At 42.8% G+C, this 15769-nt stretch overlaps 1 protein-coding gene across 1 annotated transcript in view; it reads left to right on the plus strand.

The window, feature by feature from the left end:
• The window catches only part of LOC140209537 (polymeric immunoglobulin receptor-like), a 62913-nt gene extending 49797 nt beyond the window's left edge, over positions 1-13116 (plus strand). The window contains exons 6-11 of the mRNA XM_072277798.1: positions 1311-1631; positions 3299-3619; positions 4038-4137; positions 8398-8489; positions 9421-9467; positions 12271-13116. Coding sequence (XP_072133899.1) covers positions 1311-1631; positions 3299-3619; positions 4038-4137; positions 8398-8489; positions 9421-9467; positions 12271-12552 — 1163 coding nt within the window. The 3' untranslated portion in view covers positions 12553-13116. The remainder of the gene's footprint in view (positions 1-1310; positions 1632-3298; positions 3620-4037; positions 4138-8397; positions 8490-9420; positions 9468-12270) is intronic.
• Positions 13117-15769: the final 2653 nt, after the last annotated feature.

A 15769-nucleotide genomic window follows, 5' to 3' on the forward strand; every position in this document is an offset into this window, starting at 1 on the left:
TCTGCTCTACTCTCTTTACACCCATGACTGTGTGGCTAAGCATTGCTCCAATGTCATCTATAAGTTTGCTGATGATACAACCATTGTTGACAGAGTCTCAGATGGCGACGAGAGGGTGTACAGGAGTGAGATATACCGACATGTTGAGTGGTGTCGTAGCAGCAGCCTTACACTCAACGTCAATAAGGCCAAAGAGCTGATAGTGACTTCAGAAAAAGTAAGATCAGGGTACACACATCATTCCTCGTGGAGGGATTAGAAGTGGAGAGAGTGAGCAACTTCAAGTTCCTGGGTGTTAATATCTATGAGGACCTAACCTGGTCGCAACATATCAATGCAGCTATAAAGAAGGCAAGACAGCGGCTATATTTCATTAGACGTTGGAGCAGGTTTGGTATATCACTTAAAAGACTGGAAAATTTCTGCAGATGTACCGTGGACAGCATTCTGTCAGACAGCAACACTATTTGGTATGGGGTGGTGGGGAGGGGGGCTGCTACTTCATAGGGTCGAAGAAAGCCACACAGAGTTGGAAAATTAGTCAGATCCATCACAGGTGCTAGCCTTGATAGTATCCAAGACATCTTCAAGGAGCAGTGCCTCAAAAAGGTGGCGTCCATAGTTAAGCAGCCCCACTGCCTTCTTCTCATTATTACCATCAGGAAGTAGATACAGGAGCCTGAGGCACCCAGTCAACAGTTCAGGAACAGCTTCTTCCCTTCTCCCATCCAATTTCTGAATGGACATTGAACCCATGAACACTACCTCACTATTTTTTCTTTTTGCACTACGTATTTAATTTAAATATTTAATATACATACACATACACACACATATAGATTACTTAGTAAAGGCATCCGTTAGTCTTGCGAGACCATGGATCTGCGCCTGGAAAGTCTTCACTCCCCAGGGCGCAGGCCTGGGCAAGGTTGTATGGAAGACCAGCAGTTGCCCATGCTGCAAGTCTCCCCTCTCCACAACACCGATGTTGTCCAAGGGAAGTGCAAGAGCTGATACAGCTTGGCACCAGTGTCGTCACAGAGCAGTATGTGATTAAGTGCCTTGCTCAAGGACACAGCACGCTGCCTTGGCTGGGGCTCAAACCCACGACCTTCAGATCATTAGTCGAACGCCTTAACCACTTGGCCACGTGCCCACACATAGATATTACTATTACCGTAATTCACAGGTTTTTTTGTTCTATATTATCATGTATTGCATTGTTCTGCTGCCGCTCAGTTAACAAATTTCACAACATATGCTGGTGATATTAAACCTGATTCTGATTTACGGAAGTATGTTCTCTTCAGTTTCAGGTGCGGTGTGGGCAGAGAAATATCGAAGAGGAGTTGTGGGAAGAGCGATCGCAATCAATTGTTACTATGAAGCAAAGTACCGCTCACACACAAAGTATTGGTGCCATGGATGGACTCTCCAATGTTCAGTTTTAGTGGAAACAAAGGGGCAACACGGACGGAGTGGACGAGTGTCAATCACAGAGAACCTGAAACAGAGAATATTTACTGTTACTATGGTGGATCTTCGCTCTGGAGATACAGGATGGTACAGCTGTGGAATTACAACACCAGGTCTCGATCCGATGTTTCATGTACATCTACAAGTATCTGATGGTAGGTTACTCAGTGATTGATTTTATGTCTTCACTGATGTCAGATCCATGTTTTCTCTGAGTGGTCATGGTAGCATTGATATCCCAAAGCTCAGCAGCATTGCAGAGTCCTACGAGGAAAATGCAGGAGTTGGGAAACCATATGCATGTTGATCTCACCCAATCTAATGTTCCACATATACCTAAAAGTATCTGATGGTACGTTTATCAGGGATTGACTTTCTGTCCCCCACTTAAATATCTGATCTGCGTCTTCACTGCGAAGGGTCAGGACAATTCTCATATTCTGAGGGTCCACTGCAGTGTTGAGTCCTGAGGGGAGTGGGCAGGTGTCGGGGAAACCCCACTCATTGTTCTCACCCATTGCAGTATCAGACCCACTGAATGGACACCGATTTCCAGTGAGAGGCTTATTACAATTTTCCTACCTCTGAACCGTATGAAATGCCAGTCTGTCAGAGGTTTGCATTCAGACTAAAAATAATAATCCAGCCATAACAGATCAGAGAGAAACTTATTGCTCATGGGCTAATTACCTGAAAACCATAAAAAGGGAATCATTTCCCAGAGCTCAAAAGACTGCATTCAATTCTTACAAAGCAGACCAGTCCAATCCCTGGTCTATCTCAGGGATCAATCACTCATTCCCAACTCCCACCCACCTGTATCCCATATATGTGCTCTGAGCCCCCAACCCCAGCACCCACTGACCATCCACTCTGAAGCATCCAGCCTCTTCATCCATGGGAATCAGATTAAATGAAATCTGATGAGATCTTGTCCCATCAGAATCCTTTTGTTTTTCTTTCTCCATCTTGCCTTTTTACCCCTTCTTATTCCCCTCCACTGCCCTCATGCCCAGATTTTTGCCCTCTGGTGCCTAACCTCCTTATTTTATGGTATGGTCTACTGTCTCCTCCAATCAGACTCTTCCTTCTTCAAACCAATGCCTCTTCTGCCTAAGACCTCCCAGTTTATCACACCATTCTCTTGCCCCATCCCGCCTTCTTACCTTCCACCTCTCACCTGGATTAACCTGTCAGCTTATGCTCTTTCCTCTCTCCCCACCCTATTATTCAGTCCTCCACTCAATCGTTTCATTCCTAATGATGGGCCTCAGCCTGAAACATCATACATGTATTTTCCTCCAGAGGTGTTGACTGATCTGCTGACTTCCTCCAGCTCCTTTGTCTGGACATCCACCTTCCTGAGATTTCTGGGGTTCGCCCACTGCCTCCAAGCATACAGCAGCACCAAGGGTTTCCCTTGCTGTTGCAGGTCACAGAAACCAAACACTTTCTCCCAAAACCCTCCAAGCATGTGACAGATATCTGACCATTTCTTCCCCTCACATTCAGTTCTTCCAGGACTCTCTCCAGTTTGTTCCAATTCCCTGTCTCCACTGGAGACTTGCTCCCTGCTGCCGAGAGAGATTGAAACCCTGATTTTCACACTGACTCATCCTCGTTGTCATCACTGCATTCCTGATCTGGAGTCCTTCTGTGTTCTGGGATAATGTCAGACATGACAGTTCGGGCAGCTGGGAGGATGCAGAGACATAGCGAGGCAGTTGAGCTGCTGAGATTCCAACCTGGTGAGGTATAGAAATGCTGAAAATTGGAGAGTGATTTTCAGATATTCACTTGACTGTTTGGTCCTTTCCCACAGAACCCGTGTCTGTTCCTGTGCTTCAAGTTCTGTCACCAGCAAATGAATCGTGTGTCGGGGGCTCAGTGTCAGTTGACTGTGAGTCTGTTCAAGGATCCCTTCCAATTCAGTACTCATGGTATGAAAAGACCTCATCTGTGGATTCAAAGATCTCTGACACCAGTAAAATGGATCTACATTGTCAATCCTTCAAACACCAGCACCATCAATATTACTGCAGTGCCTCAAATACTCGTGGAGTGAAATCCAGCGAAATAGTCAATGTGGCAGTGTTCAACAGCACTTGGGACTGCAGTTATCAGCTGCAATTCAGTCACACTGGTGAGTGGTGGATTGAATAATGGACACTTTTGGGTGTTTCATGGAGTGACTACTTTCGAGATGTTGTGGTGTTGGAGCTGTGTTAACACAGGTCCTGACAGGATTTATACTTGTGGAGTATGAACCATCTTTTGTTTTAGAAAATGAGTCCATTACCAAAAGCAACCCCACCCCCCCATATCTACCACCCCAGCACCCACTTCTCTCTGGCCTGCTATTGTTAACATGGTGTTTATGTATCTCACCCTATTAAAATGAAACAGGAAGTACATTACTCATTACAAAACAAGATTGACAATATTTGCTCCATTTGGATTCTACTTACTTAATTTTATTATTTATATATGTATATTTCTGAATGGATATTGAACCTACGAACACTAACTAACTATTGAATTTTATTTCTTTATTTCAACAGAAACTAAATATTCCTGTGTAAATAATTCTGGCCACTCCAAAATTACAGAAAATTCCAAAGACAATTACGACAAAGACAATCAATCCCCTTACCCTGAAAGGTATAATTTTCTCTGTGCTTCTGTATGTAATGTAATTGGGGGAAAGAATTCATTCTTTATTTCGCTGGTGATTACTGCCTGTGGGACTACTGACTTCAACCTAAGCCTCAACATTTGAGCTCAATATAACCAATGCCCCCATAAACAGTTAAAGTGAAACGACCAAAATCATACTTACTTCTTGAAAAGTTTGTAATAGTGTTGGCATGAAAAATGAAAATCGTGCAATAATTTGCAAAGTAGCTCATCAGAATGAAAATGGTGCTGGGTTTTACAACACACTGCTGTGGTATGTTTGTTGTTGAGAAATAAAAGCAAGTTCCTCAATTTGCTGTCAGTCAGACGGTGTTCTTGCAGCCTTCACTATGACTTTGAAGCCATGGCATAGCCCTTGAAATCACTTATGAACAACACATTGCAGTGTTGTCCCAATTCTCAAAGCCAAACATTGTCAGAATCATCGGCATATGTCATGAAATTTATTGTTTTTGTTGCAGCAGTACAATGGAATACGTAATAATAGAGAAACAAAACTGTGAATTACAGTATATATATTAAATAGTTAAATAAGTAGTGTAAAAGCAGAAATAAAAGAGGAGTGAGGTAGTGTTCATGGGTTCAGTGTCTATTCAGAAATTGGATGGCAGAGGGGAAGAAGTTTTTCCTAAACCATTAAGTGTGCGCCTTCAGGCTTCTGTACCTCCTCCCTGATGGTAGCAATGAGAACAAGGCAAGACCTAAGTGATGGAGGTCCTTAACGATGGACACCGCCTTCCTGAGACATGGCTGTTGAAGGTGTCGTGGATACTACAGAGGCTAGTGCTCATGACGAGCTGACCAGTTTACAGCTCTCTGCAGATTACAGTGATCCTGTGCGGTAGACCCCCCCCCACCCCCGTACTAGACCATGATGCAGGCAGGTAGAATGCTCTCCATGGTACACCTGTAGAAATTTTTTGAGTGTTTATGGAGACATACCGAACCTTCTCAAAGTCAGTGGAGTCCATTCAAGATGAGTCTGTTGTCATGTGCAGAAGCACAGTGAGTTAGACAGAGTTAACCCCATCACCCCCACTGGGGCATAGGCCATTGACAGTGTGTGCTAGAGTCCTCTGTCCTGGGCAAGTCTTTCAAGTTGTACCCAGGTATAGCCCATCTTCTTGGTTTCAGTTTCAAGATTGCATCACCAGGCGTTCTTTGGCCATCTTCTCTTCTGCTTTCCCTAGGGATTTCATGTTAACACTTTCCTGGTGATGTCGGTACTTGGCTTATGTAGAAGGTTGATTGACAATATGACTTCCATTGACTTGCAGCTCTCACCACACAACTTCACATCTCTTCGAATCGAAGATCCTTCCTCAGCCAGGGATGAGGACTTTAGAGCTTCTATTAGTGTTTCTGTAGCTCTGGGTTTTTACAGGATGAGTTTGCTAGCTTCATGCCCAACCCTCCTCCTTTTGCAGCTGGGCTTGGTACCAGCCATGGCAGAGTTACAGTGAGGTACAAATACAATGAAAAGCCTGCTTACAGATACTTAGGCACACATAAAAATGTCATCTCCTAAGAAGTACCCCTGGGTGGTGAGAACACAAGGGCACTGTAAGGTATCCTCAGTAGGTCATGGTAATCCGCCTTCTGGATCTGTTATCGATGTTCACCATAGGGAACAGAGTTTGACCAAGCACCACAAAGGTAATGTCCAAACCAGCATTAAACTTTGTAGAGGTGGACATGGTGATCACTTTGAAGTGAGAGCAGGTTTTAAGCAAATACAGTTTTTCCCTTTAAGTACTCAAGATGCAAGTGTTTGCAGTAAGGTTTGTAGATCTTGCCCTGGTGTCTCATCACCGCAGTTCCACTGTCCTATTTCTCACACACAATATCTCAAATTTTTTAAATTATTTTAATTTTTTTCTGGGAAATTTGAATTCATTTTGACTTCTTTAAACTTGCAAGCAACGCACACAGAAATTGGCAGTTTAGGCAGCATCTATGGAAGAGAGTACACAATTGATGTTTCGGGCTGAGACCCATTTCTACAACTAAGAAGGAAGGGGGAAAATGCCTGAATAAAAAGGTGTGAGGAGGAAATAGGGGTTGGAAGGTGATAGGTGAAGCCAGGTAGATGGGAAAGGTCAAAGACTACCCATGAATTATAATATGGTGCATCCCACAATATAGTTACATTCATATTACAAAATGAACAGAAGTATTGACCTTAAATGCAATATGCAAACAGCATGTACATATTTACACATCCCCAATACTAATGAAATTGAATATTCCACCATGTACGGTGGGAAAGGCACCAAAAAGGCAACTGAGAGCATGAACATGGCTTAGGACCATTATGAGAATATACCAGGGAAGACAGAGAGGTGCGTTAACTCAGCTCAAAGACAGCGGAGTGACAAGGCAATGTTTGTGTGTATGTAAATGCACATCTGGAAGGAGTGCGCCTCGCTTACCGAGTGCTCTCTGTCACACACGCCATAGGGGACTTCTGTCACACGCACCATAGTGGGCTTCTCTGCTGAGATTAGAGCTGGCTTTTGCAATCATGATCAACGTGGCTTGTCCAAGTCCAGCTGCAAATGCTTGGGTAACACTCACAAAATCTGGGAGGAACACAGCAAGTCAGGTGGCATCTCTAGTTGTACCGTGGAGAGCATTCTGACAGGCTGCAACACCGTCTGGTATGGGGGGTGGGGGGCTACTGCACAGGACCGAAAGAAGCTGCAGAAGGTTGTAAATCCAGTCAGCTCCATCTTGGGTACGAGCCTACAAAGTACCCAGGACATCTTCAGGGAGCGGTGTCTCAGAAAGGCAGCGTCCATTATTAAGGACCCCCAGCACCCAGGGATGCCCTTTTCTCACTGTTACCATCAGGTAGGAGGTACAGAAGCCCGAAGGCACACACTCAGCGATTCAGGAACAGCCTCTTCCCCTCTGCCATCCGATTCCAAAATGGACATTGAATCTTTGGACACTACCTCACTTTTTTTAAATATACACTATTTCTGTTTTTGCACAATTTAAAACATCTATTCAATATACATGTACTGGAATTGATTTATTTGTTTATTTATTATTATTATTTTATTTGTTATTATAATTTTTTTCTCTGCTAGATTACGTATTGCATTGAACTGCTGCTGCTAAGTTAACAAATTTCACGCCACATGCCGGTGATAAAAAACCTGATTCTGATCTAAAGGGGGCAGTAAACTGTCAACATTTCAGGCCGAGACCCTTCAGCAGGGAGGTCACCATGCTCAGCAGTGCTTTTCAGATAAAAGAAACTTCCAATCAGATAAACAAAAGACACCTCACAAACTCTTTACAAAGGACTGGAGTTAAAGTTTTTATTCCATTTTCTTGAAAGTTCAAAGTAAGTTTATTGTCAAGGTGTGTCCATGTCACTACGTACAACCTTGAGATTCATTTTTTTTATTGCACATTCACAGTGGGTACATAGAAACACAACAGAATCATTGAGAAACTATACACAAAGATGAACAAACAACCAATGTGCAAGAGAAGACAAAGTACACAAAATGCAAAAAATAAATAATAATAAAACAAAAAATAAACAAATAAATAATACTGAGAACATCAGAATCACATTTAATATCATCGGCATACGTCGTGAAATCTGTTAACTTCATTGGAGCACTACGTTGCAATGCATAATAATAGAGCAAAAAACTGAATTACAGATATATATATATAATAATTAAATAAATAGTTCAAAAACAAAACTGAAGAAGTAGTGAGGTAACGTTCATGGGTTCAATGACCATTCAGAAATTGGATGGCAAAGGGGAAGAAGCTGTTCACTGAGTATGTGTCTTCAGGCTCCTGTACTTCCTTCCTGATGGTAGCATTGAGAAGAGGACATGTCCAGGGTGATGGGGGCTCTGAAAGATGCATGCCTGATAGAGTCCTTGAAAGTGATTCTATAGATTGTGACTTATTGGATTATAATTCAAGATTTACAAAGGAGAAAAAATTGCAGATGATCTACACAACATTTACACTTTAACCAACATTATTATTGCTGATCATTACCTGGTTTGTGGAGCCTTTCTGCAAACAGTTTGGCTGCTGCATTTCTGCACTCCAACAATGTCTACACTTCATTTGCTTGGACTGCACACATCCTGAGTTCATGGAGGGAGTCGTGTATGCGCCAGATTTTCATTCTTCAGCAATGGTCAAGGGTTAATGGCTGACTGTTTCTTGTCCTCTGCACCACAGGTTACCTAAAGTAATTATGCTCAGCATCACTGGCATTGTTCTCATGATGATCTTCACCGGCCTACTTTTGTATCTAAAGTGTAAAAACAGGGGTGAGTTTCTACTTCTCTTTTCATCATTTTATGATAAACTGTATCTGATCCGACGCTAGCTCCCTAGGCCTGAGTCCACTTAGTAGTAGTAGTATCTGATAGCTGTCTTCAAAATTACTTGATAGAAAGGTACAAGATAAAAAGAGGCATGCATTGAGTGGATAGCCAGAGACGGTTTCTCTAGTGCAAAAATGGCTAATACCATAGGGCATAATTTTAAGGTGATTGGAGGAACTCATAGTGGGATGTTAGAGGTAGATTTTTTATACAGAGAGTGGTGGGCGCATGGAACATACAGCCAGGGTTGGTGGTAGAGACAGATACATTAGGGATGTTTAAGTGACTTTAGATAGGCACGTGGATGATAGAAAAATGGAGGGGAAGGTTGGATTGATCACAACTTGTCGGCTGAAGAGCCTGTTCTGTGCTGTGATGTTCCATTTTCTTAGCTTCATGTTCTAAAATGTAATATGATTGCAATTGGATCTTGTCAAATACAACTCAGAGTTGAGGTGTTCTTCTCTGGGTAAATGAAGCATTAAAGAATAATGGAAGTGCTACTACAAATGGGCGAGAGCTCTTCAAAACATCACATGACACAAAATCACCTTGCGTGTGGAATGGCAGAACTACGTGACAACCAGGAAGCTGGGAATCTTGAATCGCTGCTCATATGATATCACTTTTATTCCAGAATCATTCTGATGAACAGATGGGTGTTAATGTGATTAATGGGCAAATGATTGACCAGATGTGGAATCAGTACGATGTTAAAGATTTGATTTGCAGAAATTTGTGATCAGGACAGTTTTCCTGGAACGAAATTCCCCTGCAATTTGGAGGTGCACTATTTAAGATACTGCATGCAACACGGGGATATTTCAGCATTTATCTAACATTCCCATTACAAAGATAACCTTGTATTTTCTAGACTTCAAGTACAACACGTCTCAGAGAAGAGGCAGCAATGAAACTCGGGTAAGATGTGAAGTATGAATTTTCTGAATGCTTGAAAATTTATAAAATCAGATGACAAAGACCATTCAGCCCCAAAGGTTCCCAGTGTTAATACTATATACAAATCTCCAAACATCATTCTTTTTTGAACTGTATCATTACATACCACCAGTTCTTTCTCCTTCTTGTGCTTATCCAACTTTTCCTTAATGCATCCATGATATTTTATTTGACAGATTTTCAGAGTGGCTCCGTTCTCTAATTTGTTGCCGTTAACAGATGCAAGGTGTGACTGGCCCTGGCTCTAATTTTAGAGATGACAATTTACTATCGCTGTAACCTTGTCTTCTTATTTTCAATTAATATTTCAGTTGATATTTAATATATTCCATCCATATCCCAAACATTTATGAAAGATCAGAGAAAGTAAATGGGACGTCACAAGAAACAGCACGGTAACAGATCCTCTCTGCCCAACAAGTTCATCGTTCACTGTTTCAAAATCTCAATTCAATAAAATACCCTCTGATTGTCCAAGGGAGAACAGCACAAATTTGTGTTCTGTGGGTGAGAGCAGAAACAAGGCTATAAAAAATCATAAGTGCAAGAGATCCTGCAGATTCTGGAAATCCAGACTAACACACATAAAATATTGGAGGAATGCAACAGGTCAGGAAGCATCTATGGAAGTGGAACACAGTTGACGTTTCAGGTCAAGACCTTTCCCCAAGAGTAGAAGAAAAGGAGAAGCTAGAATAATAAATCAGATTAGAAAGCCGAGATGAACTTCCATTCATGAACTGTGATTAATGTTCTGGAGCAGATGGGCAGTGATTTGGCCACCACTGCTGGCCCACCAACTGGAGAGTGTCGTGGTTAAGGGTCGAAACACTCGGTGAAGGTTGGGAACCACCTGGCTGAAGGCTACAGTTATCTTATAAGGTAACTGGAGAATGCACCCTAACAGGTGTATGTAACAAGTGATGGAAGTAGTTGAAGTAAATATTACGGAGTTTTTGAGGGAAAGCTAAATAAGCACATCAGGGAGAGAAAAATACATACTAATTCAGCTGAATAGCTGGAGTTCAAATTAAGTACAATTACTATAGAAGACCATAAGATGTTGGAGCAGAATTAGGCCATTTGGCCCATTGAGCCTGTTCCGTATATACTAACAAGTTCTTGCTAAGTTGAGTTCACTTTGAGAACTTTTTCTCAATGTTATGAACAACAAGTTTCCCCAGTTCAAGTAACCCACTCTGCCTGTATTCCCTACTCACTTGCACTGATCCACCCAGGTGTCTCTCCTATTGTTCACATTTTCCACCCAGCCACCAACACAAGGGATTTTGCAGATGCTAGGAATCCATAGTAACACAAACAAAATGCTGGAGGAACTTAACAGTTCAGGCAGCATCTGTGAAGAAGAATAAACAGTGGATGTAAAGAGCTAAGCCCCTTCAGCAGGACCACTCAAGCATCTCCCCTTCCACTATCTTTGCTACTGAGACTCTTCTTCCTGTCTATTCACCCATAGGTCTCTCCACCTGGGTTCAACTTCCTTAACTCCTCACCCACCTGGCTCTATCTACTAAATACCGATCTCCTAGTCTGGTTCTAGATAACACTTACCAATATCTGTCTCGACCCTTCCCACTCCCCTTCCCCATCTGGATATTTCCCACCAAACATTTGAAGTCTCTGGGCCTGTACTCACTGGAGTTTTAGAAGAATGAAGTGGGAATTTCATTGAAATCTATGGAATATTGAAAGGCCTAGGTAGAGTGGACATGTAGACGATGTTTCTAGCAGTGTGGGAGTCAAGGAACAGAGGGCACAGCCTCAGAAAACAAGGGCATCCCTTTAGAACAGAGTTGAAGAGGAATTTCTTCAGCCAGAGAATGGTGGACCTGTGGGATTCATTGCTACAGATGGCTATGGAGGCCAAGTTATTAGGTACATTTAAAGCAAAAGTTGATAGGTTCTTGATTATTTATTTATCGAGATACAGTGTAGAATAGGCTCTTCTGGCTTTTTATACCACGCCGCCCAGCAACCCCAGATTTAACCATAACCAAATCATGGGACAATTTACAGTGACTAATTAACCTACCTACCAGTACATTTTTAGATTGTGGGAGGAAACTGGAACACCCAGAGGAAACCCACATAGTCACAGGGAGAACATACAAACACCTTATAGACAGTAGTGGGAAGGAATAAGGACGTCAAAGGTAATGGGTAGAAGGCAAGAGAATGCAGTTAAGGGGGATAATAATTCAGCCTTGACAGAATGGCAGAGCAGGCTTGATGGGCTGAATGGCCTAATTCTACTCCAATTCTGCTACAATCTTATTACTTTCTTCTCCTTACTGTGTGTTTCCTATTATCCAGCAGCCTCAGTTTCAGTAATCCCCACTCCTCTTTTCCACCTGACCCCATCTGTTCATCATTACCCCCTGAATTGTTTGCTCCATCACGTACCTGCCTCTGTCTCACTCATCCCTCTTACATCTTTGTACTAGCTATTTTCCCTCTACGTTCCCACTCCTGATACAGATTCTTAATCCAAATATTGAACATCCATTTACTCCCATCAGCACAGGTTTTTAATCCAAATCATTGAACATCCTTTTACCCCCGTTGATGTTGCTCAATCTGCTGAATTCTTCCAGCAACATTTTTGTTGTTCCAGATTCCAACGTCTGCAATCACTCTTGTCTCTGTTGGAGAGCAGCTCTGTGATCAGTTTTTGCTCAGAACAGCGGATTACACTTCTCGCATTCATCAGGCGTAAAAGTTATATTGCTTTTCTTGTATTTAGGAACTGGCATCTTTGGAAGGGAGCACCATTTACACAAATCTGCATCAACGTCAGAGCAAAAGGGCAGCTGCCTTGCTGGCGAACGATGATGGCGGGATCATGTATTCAGCAGTGGAATTTCAAAGGAAGTCGACAGTAAGGCACCCGGTAACCAATGAGAAGAATGCTATCTACACTAATGTTGATTTTCAAAACAACTCCCCATTGGATGGTGGGAAAGCTCCCTCTACAGGCACTCTGCAGGACCCTAAGCAGACAATTTATGCCTCTGTTGCTCCTTAGGAAAACTCATTTCCTGGACGTGTGCTGTTTATTACTGTACTTTTGCTCTATTGTTGTGATGCAGGACCATGATATATAGGAACTGAATGAGGCTATCTGGCCCATTGATTCTGCTCTGACATTCCATCTTGGCTGATTTATTTTTCCACTTACTCCCATTCACCTGCCTTTTTTTTTTCTCATAACCATCAAGCTGTGTACATACATCTATTGATGCTTCTGGACACATCTTCAGTGATGTTCCTGGAATCATCGGGTGTTTCGGGTCTTTCAACATCATACAACCTCCTCCAGGTGACCCAGCCGGGGCTGATCAGACCCCAGCTTGTGTCCAGATGGCTAGCTGCTTATGACTCCATGGCTCCCCTCTTTTGAGCCACAGCCATCTTGAGGCCCTCTCTGCCGCATCGGTGGTACTGCAGAAGGCTCTCCTCTTCCTCTCTCCCTCGATGCCCAAAATGCTGAAGGCTCTAACTAAAGAACGGGCTACGAATCCCCTACAACCAACCTCCACTGGGAGACACCTCGCTTCATGGCTTGTAGCTTCATATCAAACCCTCCCTTCGCCGTTGCCTCCAGAATTTGGTTAACATCTTCATCAAACTGCTTCCACAGTGAAGTCATGTTAGCTGCAGGCCATTTGATCCGCCCCCTGTTAGACTTCGTGTTAGAGGGATTAGTTTGCAACACTTGGAGGTTCCGGGCACTATGGGGTGACTCCAGGCCTGGCCCCTCCTTCGTCTCACCAGCTGGGACACCTGCGCATTGTGCTGCTCCTGCTCCTGCCAAACATTTCATCCTCGCTTCGTGGATCTTCAAGCCACGATCGTTCTTGCAGATTTTACCACATGCACACTGCTTCCTCATCGTCGTTTGTTCACTAGTAAATTCCACTTTAAATAAACCCAATGACATGGCTTCCACAGCCTTCTGTGCCAATGAATTCCACAGATTTAACACCCTCTGTTCGAAAGGGACATCATTCTATTCTGAGGCTGTGTGTTCCAGTCTCAGCCTGCCCTACTATTGGAAACATCCTCTCCCCAGTTATTCCATCTAGGCTTTTCACTATTCAATAGGTCACAATGAGATACCCCCTCATTCTTCTAAACTCCAGCAATTACAGTCCCAGAGCTATCATACGCTTCTCATATATTAATGCTTTCATTTCCAGTATCATTCTCATAAACCTCTCTGGAACCTCTGTAGTGTCAGCACATCCTTTCTTAGATAAGAGGCCCTAAACTGCTCGCACTACTGTCTCAACCTTCAAGTTAATCTTCAGGTTAATTATGTTCCTCTGGCAGAATCCATGCACATAGCTGCTTTGTCAAACTTTTGAACTAATTCCATCCAATTCCATTCACTTCCTTTCTTCCCAGTATTGGGAAATGTAATCAATTGCCATTAAATTTCTGACTCTAGGTCCTCTATGCAAATGGCAGTAGTTTTGATTACTGTATTGAATGCTGCAGTCGTCAGCCTTGCACCTTATCCCAACATACGTAACTCCTCTCCTGGGACAAACTGACCTCAGCGCAACTTTCTTATCTCCACACCCATAACCTGCCGGTTCAAACCCCACCACAGCATCTGAGCATGTAATCCATATGGATAGTTCAACGTCAGAGATTGTGCCCCTCTCAAATCATCCAGGACAGAAAGTAAGGCTCCACATGCACCTCTGGTGATACAGAAAGAGGAGAAAGAAACTGGTCAGCTACCAAATTTGTAGAGGATAAGACTGATAATAACTACTGTTCCTGACTGTGATGCTACATCTCACAAATAAATTAAAAATAAAACAGGCAACACACACCAAAGTTGCTGGTGAACGCAGCAGGCCAGGCAGCATCTCTAGGAAGAGGTACGGTCGACGTTTCAGGCCGAGACCCTTTGTCAGGACTGCTGCGTTCACCAGCAACTTTGATGTGTGTTGCTTGAATTTCCAGCATCTGCAGAATTCCTGTTGTTACGTTTTTTAAAAATAAAACAGTTTGGGATGTTGCTCACCCACCATAGAGAAGGAAACAAAGAGGGAGATTTCAAAAGTATTGAATGTTTTACTTAATCTTACTTAGAGATACAGTTCTGTAATAGCCCTTCCAGCCCAGCAAACCTGTACTGCCCGATTACACCTATATAACCATATAACAATTACAACATGGAAACAGGCCATCTCGGCACTTCTAGTCTGTGCCGAACTCTTACTCTCACCTAGTCCCACCGACCTGCACTCAGCCCATAAAAAGGTTGCCGACCTCTGATCTAAATAATAAATAGGTAGTGCAAAAAAGATGACCAATTAATTTACTGATCTCCACATGTTTGGAATGTGGAAGGAAGCCAGAGCACCCGGAGGAAAACCACACATTTACAGGGAGACCGTACAAACTCCTTACAGACAGTCGCGGGATTTAAACCTCAGTCTTACACGTGGTGCTGCAAAGCAAAATCAATCTCATTACTGCAATTATAATTGTACTGAATCATTTGTTCTTCAGAGCGCCAATATTTGAAAAACTTTGAGTTTGGCAGGGGGTCTCCAGGGGGATGCCTGGCTGTTGTGATGAAAAAAGAGCATTTATATCAACCAACCTCGGTGTCCATTGTCTCATTTCACAGTCACAACATCTGCAATGTATCTCAGGTCCATGAGACTATAAAATATGGAAGCAGAATTAGGCCATTTGGCCCGTCAAACTGCTCCGCCATTTCATCATGGCTGATCCATTTCCCTCTCAGTCCTAATCATCTGCCTTCTCCCCGTATCCCTTCATGCCTCGACTAATCAAGAATCTATCAACCTCTACCTTAAATATACCCAATAATCTATCCTCCACAGCTGTCTGTGGCAACAAATTCCACCAATTCACCACTCACTGGCTAAAGAATTTCCTCCTCATCTCCATTCTAAATGGATATTCCTCTATTCTGAGGCTGTGTCCACTGGTCTTAGATTCCCCCACCAATGGAAACATCCTCTCACATCCACTCTGTCAAGGCCTTTCACCATTCAATAGGGTTCAATGAAATCACTCCTCATTCTTCTGAATTCCAGTGAGTACAGGCCCAGAGCCATCAAACTCTACACATATGACAAAGCCTTTCAATCCTGGAATTATTTTTGTCAACCTCATTTAAACCCTCTGCAAGGTAAGCATGTCCTTTCTTAGATAAAGGACCCAAAATTGCTCACAATACTCCGATTGAGGCC

The sequence above is a fragment of the Mobula birostris genome, chromosome 14, assembly GCF_030028105.1.
Source record: "Mobula birostris isolate sMobBir1 chromosome 14, sMobBir1.hap1, whole genome shotgun sequence".
Classification (NCBI taxonomy): Eukaryota; Metazoa; Chordata; class Chondrichthyes; order Myliobatiformes; family Myliobatidae; genus Mobula; species Mobula birostris.